Source organism: Lynx rufus, unplaced genomic scaffold (assembly GCF_022079265.1).
Source record: "Lynx rufus isolate CCGP_SWC_20201006 ecotype Redwood Valley unplaced genomic scaffold, mLynRuf1.p SCAF_7, whole genome shotgun sequence".
NCBI lineage: Eukaryota > Metazoa > Chordata > Mammalia > Carnivora > Felidae > Lynx > Lynx rufus.
The window spans coordinates 123,147,491-123,160,157 of NW_025814889.1; the positions used below are offsets into that span (position 1 = coordinate 123,147,491).

Genomic DNA, 12,667 nt, shown 5'->3' on the forward strand with positions numbered 1-12,667 from the left:
CATACCGGATCATTGAGAACCAGCCCCTTCGCTGTAGGAAAGAGAAAGCAGGCAACAGAGAGGGCCAGTGACTTGTCAAAAGACACACAGCTCCTTGGGGGCAGCTCTGGAAGCCAGATCCCCATCTCCTAAAGCAGTGCTCCTTCCCTGAAAGCCACACAGGACAGATGTCCTTCCCTAGGGAGCGGTCATTGAGGACACGTGTTATCTGTTGCCTTCCTGGACATTTCCATCATTCTTCAAATAAATTCAGACTTCTCGGTGTGCTTAAGGGAGTAGGAAAGAACAACATTCCTCAGACCCTTTCCTACCTGGGACCAGACGTCCCTCCCTCCCTGAGGCCAGCCCCGGCTCACCTGTCCGTCAGAGAGTTTCCTGCCAAAACCTCGGTTTTCCAGGACCACAGCCGACATGCTGGTTCCCCGCGCGAGTGAGGCGTCTAACTCTGGGGCGTCGGTGGCAGGCGGTTTCGCAAACAGCAAGTGCTGCTGCTGAGGTTTTTAACCTGGCGTTAGGAGGAGAGGAGAGATTGCAAGGATGTCCCCTGCCACTTACCGGCCACAGTGAAACCCCAGGTGGGCGTTGTCCTGACGTAGTGGGCTCCGGGTCACCTGGCCCGACCGCCCAGAGGGGAGGGTGTGGCGGATGCGGGGAGGCAGGACTTGGCTGCCCGCCCTCGGTGGGGCGCGGGGCCGCCTCCGCGCTGGCGATGAGACAGGGTTGGCACCTCCAGGACGCAAGAGCACGGGAAGCGCGTTCCGTGCAGTGCGAACAACCCCGCGATCGACCCCCTGATGACAAAACCTGTAAGAAATAATCCTTTCTTCCCTAACCCCCCTCCCCATAGGAGCACAGCCAGGATCTTAATTGAGATTTACATTGGTGGGGGGCGGGGTCCTTTCTATTAACCATTAAGCCAACCATCTTTCTGTGCTGGGACTTCAGAAATGCATTCGCACGCCCTCGAGCTGTTCACGCAAGTGCTGGGAGCGCCCAGAGGAGAGTGGGACAGCCACCTGGCCGGGATGCTGTGAGAATATGAGTAAGAATGAGAACGAGGTACCGTATTACGCACTGAGTACAGTTCTCGCCATAGAGTTGAACCCTCAATAAACAGAAGATCCTGTTTAAAAGTATGTGACCACAAATAATCATCGAACACCCGTACTGTGTGTGGGGAGGTATTCTCCGCACTGAGGGTGAAGCAGTGAATGAAACAGAGGCCCCCCGCCTCCCCGGCCAAGCTGCCTTTCTGTGAGCGAGACAGAGAATACGTTCATAAATTTAGGCAGAGCGAAGCCTTCTGAAGAATATAAAACAAGGAGACGGGCTAGGACAGAGCTGATGGGTACTGGAGACTGGACTCCTCCAAATGAGCAGGAAGATGTCATTCACTCCCATATTTTCAGAGCAGGAATCTGAGATGAAGCGTTCGTTGCCAGCGGGAAAACAAAATAACGAGGACACAGCCACGTCAGAGGTTCAGAAGAGATGTGAAAAAATCAGGGGCATCAAGGCCTCGAGGGCCTGCATAATATTTACCCAGGAGAGAAAACAAGCCAATAATAAAGGTTGCTAGAGATCCACCCCCTCCTATCCCACGATGCTGTGACAGAATGACCAAACATCTGCCAAAAAAAAAAAAAAAATCTCCTATTTGAGATCCAAAACAAATGGACTAACTCCTGGTTCCATCACTGATTAGCCATGCTATGTAGCTTTGGACAAATCCATGCCTCAGTTTCTTCGTCTTCAAAATGGGGGTTTTAAGGGTTGTTGTCTAGGGTTCCTTGAGCCTCTATGATGTGCCAGGCTTTCTACTGGATGCTAAGAATATAGACATAATTAAATGTGACTTCGGTCCAAAAGGAGTCTTTGAGTGTCTGATTGGTATTTCCTACGGTAAACTGGAAGATCAATGTTGCTGAACCTGAAAGGGCAAACCCTGACTTCCACCCTCAGGAGAATCTATCCTTTATCTAATGTCAATATTTTTTTTAGCATGGTAGACATGAGATGAAGAGTTTTCTTCAGCCCCAGGACTGCCTCACAAGCATCATTTCATCCATTGATGTTGTTGGCATCCTAAGGACAGCAACGGATGTGATGGCAACTGCCATATAACAGGCATGCCATAAATAAAAGCAAACAATGACAGCTAGTCCCACATAAAAATGCCCCAGACCTGGGTTTTAGAGCACACTTAATTTTCAGTTACTTCAGAGAAAAACACTAATGCCTTCTTTTAAAAATATTATTCGGGGCGCCTGGGTGGCTCAGTCGGTTAAGCGTCCGACTTCAGCTCAGGTCACGATCTCGCGGTCCGCGAGTTCGAGCCCCGCGTCGGGCTCTGGGCTGATGGCTCGGAGCCTGGAGCCTGCTTCCGATTCTGTGTCTCCCTCTCTCTCTGCCCCTCCCCCGTTCATGCTCTGTCTCTCTCTGTCTCAAAAATAAATAAACATTAAAAAAAATAATAAAAAAAAAATAAAAATATTATTCTGGCAAAAAAGAGAACATTTCTCTATGCACTAAGATAAAAACTCCCAATGGTTGTTATATAAATTTTGTAGGTGATTTTTAAGCTGTCTTCTTGTTAAATGTGTGTGGAATATAATGTGTTGCTCTTATAACAAGGGTGGTGCTGAGTCCTAAAAAAAGTTGCTTTGGACCCCGGTGCAAGTCTAGAAGGAGTATCCAAGAATGCAGTGTGCAGACCATTGAGATATTGTGAATGGCCACAGAGAGGTCCACCATGTCGCAAGTTGTGTATATGGTACACTTAGAGCTGACCTTCACCGATTTGGAAGTTGAAGATTTCCCAACCACTGCAGGTTATCAATCTCTTTTATTTAACCTCATATGCGGAGAGTTGAGTTAATCATAATCTATGAATTCATGGCACATAATCAAAACCTACAAGGTCCTGTCTTGTTTAATTTATTCATTCTTTTTCATCTTCATTCCCTACCTCTACTCCCTTCCCCCGGAGGTATCATCCTTGTGTTTAATACTTAGCCTTGGATTTTTATTTTTTTAAAATTTTTTAATGTTTATTTATTTTTGAAAGAGACAGAGCGTGGGTGAGGGAGGAGCAGAGAGAGAGGGAGACACAGAATCTGAAGCAGGATCCAGGCTCCGAGCTGTCAGCACAGAGCCTGATGTTCGGGGGATGAACCCACAAACTTCAAGATCATGACCTGAGCCGAAGTCTGATGCTTAACCAACTGAGCCACCCAGCCAGGCACCCCTAGCCTTGGATTTTAAGAATGTATGGAAATATTGGTGCTTGTATGTACTTTTCGTGGATATGAGTGATGTTGTGGTATAGTATTACTATAGAACATAGATGGACTATAGATTTCACAGTTTTTAACTTTTTCTTTGACCATATCCTTAGGATCTAAACATGCTGTGAATGTGCATCTAGTTCTTTGCTTTCCTAACTGGTGTGGACTTCTCCACCATATTTGATTTCTCCATTCCCCAGTGATGGACACCTCGGCTGTCCCACCCCAAACAATTCTGCAAGAAACACCTTACTCCTTGTCCCCTTAGAGACCTGTGTGAGAATTTGTCTTGGATGGAGGGGTGGGATCCTAAATCCTAGGGAACATGCATTCTTAACTGCACAGACTACTGCCAGATTGCCCATTAGAAAGGCTTGTACTAGCCCACACCCCTACCAAAAGGGCCAAATAGTTCCTGTTGCTGAGCATCCCCAGTACCTGGCATCTTCTAAATGTCTGATTCTTTGTCAATCTGATCAGTTTGAAAAAAGTATGCCTTTGCTGTTTTTATTTTGCATTTCTCTTGTGCCAACTGAGTTTGAATATCTCTTTAGACACTTATGCCACTTAGATTTTCCATGCTGTCAATAGTTCGTTATATCCTTTGCCTATTTTTCTACTAGGACTCCTGTCTTTCCATGTTGACTTGCAAGCATAACTTGTATAGTCTAGATGTCAGCCATATGCCTTTCTCAGTCACTAATCTATCACCATCAGTCGTCAACTGGTGTTCTTCCTTGAGAAAAAAAATAATAATTCTGATGTAATACAGATCGATCTTTTAAAATTTTTGTGGTTTGTACTCTTAGTGTCTTGTTTAAGAAGTCCTTCCTCATCTCTAAGTTACAAAAATATTCTCTCCTTTCATCATCACTGGTTTTATCTTTCACATTTGGATCTTTAATCTATCTGTATCTCTTTGTGGGTGGGATAGAGTACTGACCCAGAGTTGTTTTTGTTTTTGTTTTTCTGTCTCTCCTCTCTTCATGTCATGAGTCAGTTTTTCAACAACATGGACAAAGACTTTTCGTCATTGACTTTTTATGTCAGAACTTTCTCAGCTGAGATGAAATGACCCCTTCTCAGAGATGCATAATAAGAGACACCCCTTTGACTTTTGGTACCACATGTACGGTTTTCCAAATTGCCATTTATATTTGAGTCTGTCTCTGAGATTTAATTTTTATTCCATTGGTTTATTCTATTATGCCTCCTTTTGTGTCATTATCCTGCTGCATTTATTAATATCACAGTATGGTTTGGTAATGTATCTTAATATCAAGTTGGCAGGTCCCCCTTCTTCTCTTATTTTTCCCGAAGTGTACTTATCTGTTATGCACATTTATTCTTCCATATGCCAGCTGAGATTTTTATTGATTTGGCTCTGAATTTGGCTCTGATTTGGCTTCATCAGGGGATGCTTGTGTTAAACAATAGCACTAATAGCAGACATACATGCAGCCAAAGTTTCTCCATTCCTATTATGTGTGTTATAGGGTTTTGGTGTCGGAAACCATCATTAAATTTATGAAATCCTCTCTATCCCTCGTGTGCTGAGGTTTGTTTGTTTTCATCACGAAGTGTTGAACTTAGCAAGCGCCTTTTCTGCATCTACTGAGAAAATTACGCGATGGCTTCCTTCTAGTCTATTAACATGGAAAATTATACTGGCAAAACTTTTGGATGTTAAGCTCTCCTTGCATACTAAGATAAACCATTTTACTACTTGTACATCATTATTTTATTTTGAAATCAAGATTACAGTAGCCTTACACAAGGAGTTGTAAAAAAAAATTTTCCCTGTTTTTATAATTTTGGGAAAAACTACAGAAGATGCAAATTATTTGTTTCTTGAAAATTTGGTAATATTTCTTATAAATACAATGGATCTAAAATTTGAAGGGCCAGGAAAAGTAGTAGATTATATTTCAATTTACTTAACTATTATTGGCCTAGTTATGCTTTCTATCTCTTCTCATTCTATATTTTTCCAAAGTTAATTCAGTTCATCAAAGTCTCAACAAAACGGACATATTCCTGTTCATAACATTCTTTCCTTGTTTTTAAAAGTTATATTGTCTGGGGGCGCCTGGGTGGCGCAGTCGGTTGGGTGTCCGACTTCAGCCAGGTCACGATCTCGCGGTTTGGGAGTTCGAGCCCCATGTCAGGCTCTGGGCTGATGGCTCAGAGCCTGGAGCCTGTTTCCGATTCTGTGTCTCCCTCTCTCTCTGTCCCTCCCCCGTTCATGCTCTGTCTCTCTCGGTCCCAAAAATAAATAAACGTTGAAAAAAATTTTTTTTAAAAAAGTTATATTGTCTGTCTTTATTCTCTCTTTCTAGTTCCATATTTTATTTGTGTCTTTCCCCATCTTGCCAGATGTTTGTCCGTGAAGACTCAGCATTCATAAGACTGATCTTCTTTAGTGTTTGTGTTGTTTTCTATTGAATTGTTTCTCCCCAGTTTTCTTTATTATTTCCTTACTTGAGCTTGCTTTATTTATTGCACTGCTCCCAACTTCTTGAGTTGAACCCTTGGCTTATTTGTTTTCAAAGTTCTTTGTTTCCTGAAGAAAACATTTAAAATGAAATATTTTTTTAAGTACTATTAGTACCATTTTGGCTGTGTCTCATTAATTTGATACAGTTAGTGTTTTTTTTTTTTTTAATTTTTTTTAACGTTTATTTATTTTTGAGACAGAGAGAGACAGAGCATGAACAGGGGAGGGTCAGAGAGACGGAGACACAGAATCTGAAACAGGCTCCAGGCTCTGAGCTGTCAGCACAGAGCCCGACGTGGGGCTTGAACTCACGGACCGTAAGATCATGACCTGAGCCGAAGTCGGACGCTTAACCGACCAAGCCACCCAGGCGCCCCATACAGTTAGTGTTTTTATCATTGTTTAGTTCTAAGTTTGGAATGTAATTTTCTCAATAACCCAAGAGTTATTAAAAGTGTATTATTTAAAGTCAAGGTATTTGGGATATTGTTGGTTTTCTTTCTTTTTTTTTTAACTTCTAACTATATTACATTATAGTTAAAAAGCCAGTCTTCATGATTTTACTCTTTGAAATTTATCAAAGCTTTGTGACCAGGCACATATGGTCCATTTGTATAAATGTTCAGGTATACTAGCAAAGAATGGGTATTCTTTATTTCTTGAAGGTATATATGTGGTGTGTGTATGTGTGTATGTGTGTGTGTGTACATATATCTATTATATTTTAAAATCCCTATTTCATAAATTAATATATAAATCAGAGAAAAAAGTTGTAGAACATGCATTTACACATAGATACAAATGTGTGTGTGTGTGTGTGTGTGTGTGTGTGTGTGTGTGTATAACTTGTACTTTAATCTAATCTGATAGTTTCTTTTTACTGGTAAGTTTAGCCCATTACTTTGTTATAAAAACTTTTATGCTAGTACATATTTCTGCCATTTTGTTTCATATTTTCCACTTCCCACACTTCCATTTGTTTCGTTTTCTCTTTTTAAGCCTTCCACTGGAGGAATAGGTCAAGTTTTCTTTTGCTGATTTGAAAGTTCTCCTTTCTATTTTAATTCCTTTGCTGGTCATGATGGACTGAAATGTTTGTCCCCTGACCCCACCAAATTTCTCTGTTGAAAGTATAATCTCCAGTGTGATGGTATTTGAGGACTTTGGGAAGTAATTAGGTCATGAGGGCAGAGCCCTTATAAATGGGATTAATGCCCTTCCCAGTAGAGACAACTTGCTTCCTCTCCCTCTGCTCTTCCTCTCTCTCTGCCTGAGGATACAAGAAGATGGCCATCTGCCAACCAGACGGGGGCCCCTCACCAAAGGGTGAATCTGCAAGCGACTCAGTCTCCGATTTGGTGGCCTCCACAACTGTGAGAAATAAATGTTTGTTGTTTAAACGTGCCATCCCACACTGCTTAAGAAACTGGTTATCTCTAAGTCTTTATTCATTTTTTGACATAATTTTTATGTCATTTATTTATTTTTGAAGAGTTAAATACTCATATGAATCAAAAAGAAAAAAGTTATAACACACATAGTGAAAATTCTCTCACACTTCCCTATCCTTCAGACACCTGATTCTCTTCCCCAAAGACAATGAGTGTTACCAGTTTCTTTCAGGGATTTTTAAGCACATCTGATTCGTGTTTGTGCGCCTGTGTTCCTCTCCCTTTCAAATGGCAGCATAGCGGCCACAGTTATATACCTTGCCACTTCAAACTTGTAATTTATATATCTTGAGATCACCTGCTTGCTACATGCAAATCTTCCTCGATCTGTTTTAATAGCTCCATTGTATTTCTTTGTATGGGTTGTCATAATTTAATCAGTACTTGTTAATGTTATTGTTTCCGATCTTTTGCTATTACGACTAATGCTGTGATGAATAATTTCATGTGTGCACACGTGTGCACATTTTATATACATGGAAGGATATGTCTGTATGAAAACATACCGTAAGCAGAATTTCTGCGCCGAAGGATATGGGCATTTACCACTTTAGTAGATATCAACAAATAATCCTCCAGAGGTGCCCATATAATTTATTATCCAAACTGGAGTTTTTTGAGAGTGAAAAGAAGCGCTCGTGGTGTATATAGTGAGACAACGGGTATAAATTGGGACTATCACAGGCAAACTGTTATGTATGGTCTCCCAATACACACGTGTTCTGCCAATTTACACACGACAACAAAAATGTGACAGCTTCTATTTCTTTATAACGTTTCCACCCCATGGGAAGTTGCTTACCTCAGTATTAAGAAATGTCAACAAGCATATGTAGTGCTCTTCTGTTTAAAGAAAAAAGAAAGGTCAACAGATCGGTTCAGATACACAAAAAGACCAGATATCACTTGGGTAAATCAAACAAGCCTGCTGAGTGAACAGTCACAGCAAAAAGATCGTCAACATTATCTAGGGACAAGCAGGAGTCTACGTTTCCAGCCCATAACCCTCACCAAGGAGCACACACTTGTGGATGGTAACACCGGAGGGAATGAGAGATGTATCACCCCTGCTGGAAGCTCAACGCCACCACCACCTTTATACCCAACTAATGGCCATGAGATGAAAGCAGTTCTGGACAGAGTCTTTTCTAAAATAGACATAACTCATTAATATCAGCCATACATTCCACAGGCTGATGGAGAGGCTATATATAGCACAAAACTCAGAACCAATTTCCCATGTATCACATTCAAACTCCTTACACTAACAACATAAACTGCTTGAGCTAAGAACACTCAAGAATTCATTGTTGTGGGACCAGAACAAATGTTAGATGCCCAGACATGTGGCCTTTAGACCAGCCATGAGGCTCCTGCACTTACCAAATTTTTAAATCCCTGACCATCTGGAGAACAAAAAACTCATTATACTTTTCATTACAATAGCTTTTATTTTGAGCAAGGTTTGTCTTTGCGTTTACTTTTCTGTGAACCATCTATACCTTGGATTATATCCCTGCCACTTATTTTTAAAATCATCAGGCGGCACGTTGGCCTAGGCTTCATCCCTAACCTCCACCCCCAAAATCAGATACACTAAACCACGGAAGGTAGGTGCTCTTCATGGAAGCATCTACAGTTACAATGTAGCATTGTTGTCATTTGGTACCAAAAAAATATGTCTACTTTCTGGTTATTTCTCTGATGGGGAATTTTGTATGTGCCTTGGAGATTACTCACTAGGGACTTTGAAACACGGTTCTGTGATCCACGCTAAGAGAGGTCCATCTCACAGTAAACTATATACCTTTCTCTTGCCAATGGTGAAGTACAGCTTGTCCTCACTGTGGCCATCTGTCTATATTTAATATTCAGAGAAGCTAGACAGTTTCTTGCCTTTATACATGACTTAGGTAGAATCCCTACGGCCCTCAAATTTCAGAGGACATAGGCTGTTCTCTGATAGGTTCTTTTTACCCTCCTTAATCTGGCACAAGGGGAAGGAGAGGGATTTCTGGAAAGAAAAGAGAAATATCACAGCACACTAACAGAACTCTCTTTAATAAAATTCTCTCTTTCCAGTCATCTGTGTTAGTGTCTTAGTCTCCGTTTATAAATCTTTACAATAAGTGTTGAGCCAAGGATTGCAAAATGGGCTTCCCCATGTCCTGTATAGAAAGTCTCATATTCCAAAACAATCACATTTAACATATAATTGGAGTATTAACTGGACTGATGGATGTTTTTAAATTTGAGGTTTTCCCTTAAATATTTAACAAAGTCTATGCATGTATGCAGCATTAAAGAAGGTGAAAGTTGAGACATACTTTCCCTGGCATTTGCACCCATCTTGGACCATCTTTTCAAGGATCTTTGCACAGAAACAGCCTTGGAAGAAGGAGATGGTATCTCCTTCTGGGTCAAAGGGCAGATTTGGTTCCTGACCAGTATGAAAGATAGAGAAGATATCCATCCCCCAAAATATCCCATGGTAATAAAGTCTTTCCCCTCTCCCTGAAGAAAATGTGCTTACATCCCAGAGTAAAGAAAACGCCTCTCTTTGGAGAGAAGGTTGTAGAAGTTGCCAGCAGCCCCAGAGAAGATGTAACTTTCCTAAGCTCAGTGTTCCTCATCTGTGACACAGATCCAGTGGGTGTTCAGCATTCACCAGATCCACTGTGCTTTGACATCCATAGGACGTGGGCGACAAGTCATGTAAACATGACGCACATGTCTGTTGTGCTCTGAACAATAAACTGTTTAAGCCACTGGGCTCATTATCCCCTGCTGGCCAATTTCATGGAAGTATGGCAAATATCCCAACAGTGACACTGATGTTTAGGAACCACTTGACCTACTTGACAGAGAAAGCACAGAGATGTGGCATATGATGGCTAGCGTTTTCCTTCCTTCTCTCTCATGGAAACAAAAGCTCTAAATTTTAGCTAGCCAGCCCCAAGACTTCCCAGAATAAAAACCCACACTTCCCAGCCTTCCCTGAAGCTAGACGTACTGCAGGTCTCATATCCGACCAAAGAAACGCAAGGAATAGAGGTCTGTGCAACATCGGAGAGGTGTATCTGCAGAAGGCATGATTTTCTCCTTCTATGGTTTCCTTCTTGTAGGTTGGAAGGCAGAAATGCTGACTGGAATCGGAACAACCGTGTTGGATTATGAGGTAAATGTAGGAGTGGGGGCTGTGCTTTTCAGAGTAAGAAGAGAGAAGGATAAAGGTAAAAGAAGCCTGGTTCTTGACATCACGGAGCATCACTCTGGCAGCCTTGGACTTTTGACTTATTTGATATAGGAAAAAAATTAACTTCTGTTTTGTTCAAGCCTTTATTTTGAAATTTTTGTCACTCACAGCCAAATCTAAGAATATGAGAAGCATGGAAATGATACTTCAGATGGATTTCTCTGTCCAAGGACCACTCTTTTGTCATCAGAATTTAGAGAACAATGCAATGTCTCATTGGAAAAACTTGGGAAATTCCCACCCAGCAAAATCAGTTAACTGTGAGCTTCTTCAGATCCTCGTTTTTGTGGCACACTTCTTCTTCGTCTAGCTTTTCCCACGTAGACAATCCAGAAATCTGAAGATCACCGCCGACCGGTGCCCACACAAACTAAATGCAATTAACATGTGAAGTTGTGGTTTTAACCAAAATAAAATTTAAAGCAGGCTCTTCCTGGAATTCTCAGGAAAACTTAGACATTTCTTCAGATTATAATAAAATCAGCTGGTAAATCAAGTGTATTTGATCAGAGGTTTATTGTGTGTGTGTGTGTGTGTGTGTGTGTGTGTGTGTGTGTGAGAGAGAGAGAGAGAGAATGAATGTGTCGTCTGAAGACTCTGAAGTCATTACATTAGCCTTCCTTCTTGGCAACATCAACGTAAGGTCACTGAGTGTTGTCATTCATACGTTCACTTGATTCAACAAATATTTGTTGAGAATGTACTAGGTGTCAGAAACCGTTCCACGTAGTAACGAGCACGACAGTCAAATCTCTCATTGATTCTATTAGGGAACATGACCAGTGAACAAGCAGTATTAAAAAAAAAAAAGCAAGATGCACCGAGTAGAAATAAAGTTTTAAAAAGAGGTATTGTAAAAGAGATTGACTGTTTTGGAGAGGCTGATTTCAGTGGGACGCACAAGGAAGACCTATTCAAGAAGGCATTGTTGGAGCTGAGAACTGAATTATGAGAAGGCTTCATTCTAAATAAAAAGATCTGGGGGAAGAGGCTCCCAGTGGAGGGAACTTCTGTACAAAATCTCTGAGATATTGAACATGTGGGACTTCTTTGAAGGGCAGACAGAGGCCAGTTGTGGTTGAAGTAGAAAGAATGAGGGCAAAGAAGTGTGCACTGAGTTTGGAGAGGGGGCAGAACCAGTTCCTGTATTTATGACCAGTGGTGTCCGAAGGTCAGCTCATACAGACTTGTGAGAGCTGATTTTTCAGAGGTTTGGTGAGCCTGTTGCTAAACATACCCATGATTAAAAACTAAATTACGTAAACTTATAATTGAATGAAGTGTATTAAAAACAAAGGTAATAAATACTCAAAATTCATTATTTCACAATTATTTTACCAATTTCACTGTCCATGCTCTCAAGGTTATTTATGCCTATGATATCTGTGTGGTAGAAATACTATATTAAATGCTACTGCATACCCCTTCTCAGTTTCGTGTTCATATTGGTAGTGTGAAATCTGCCATAGCGGGAATATTTACACCAGGGAAATCAGCCAACACTACAAATCAGGGGTAGAGCCAGTGATTTGCTAAATAAACATTTACCACATCCCACTGACCATAACTATGGCAGCAAAACCACAAGTAGAACCGGATTGAAGCCAGATACCTCAGAGGGCAGGACAGCAATGTCACTCAGTGATTGAAGACATTTTAGGGCAGAATGAACTCAGTCACCGGTCAGTGGAGTAACACCATCAAATCTAAGCAGATCAGGGTAAGATTCAGTCTGAAGAAAAATCCAGAGTCAAAGCTAGGGAAGGCGCCTCAATGGTGGGACTCAGGAGGAAGGCTTAGTACACCAAGTAGGTAATTAGTACTCCAAGTCGTAACCCAAGTACGACCTCTTTCAAAAAGCCTTCTCTCTCACTGCCCCCAGTCAACTCAGACAGCATCTTGAAATTTCCGCTATAACTAAACTCATCAACTTTCATGACTTATTTTCACTTTTCTGTCTCCTCCTTCTAGATAAAGAGCTCTCAGACCAGAGAGCAAATCTTAGTCTTTTCAAATTCCAGGACTAAGCATGGTGCTTAGTGCATACTAAGCACCCAATTCATATTAGTTTAATCAGAAATGTAGAAAAACATACACAAAAATGTCTGGGACAAAAAAGCTTAGGGAGAAATTAAAACTTCAGCAGTAAGGGAATAATTAAATTACAGTTCATTCT

The 12,667-nt window shown here is 41.3% G+C and overlaps 1 protein-coding gene across 1 annotated transcript in view; it reads right to left on the reverse strand.

Moving 5' to 3' along the window:
• Positions 1-413, reverse strand: part of PAH (phenylalanine hydroxylase) — a 70,505-nt gene extending 70,092 nt beyond the window's left edge. Inside the window, exon 1 of the mRNA XM_047066810.1 lies at positions 357-413. Coding sequence (XP_046922766.1) covers positions 357-413 — 57 coding nt within the window. The remainder of the gene's footprint in view (positions 1-356) is intronic.
• Between the last annotated feature and the right edge of the window lie 12,254 nt (positions 414-12,667).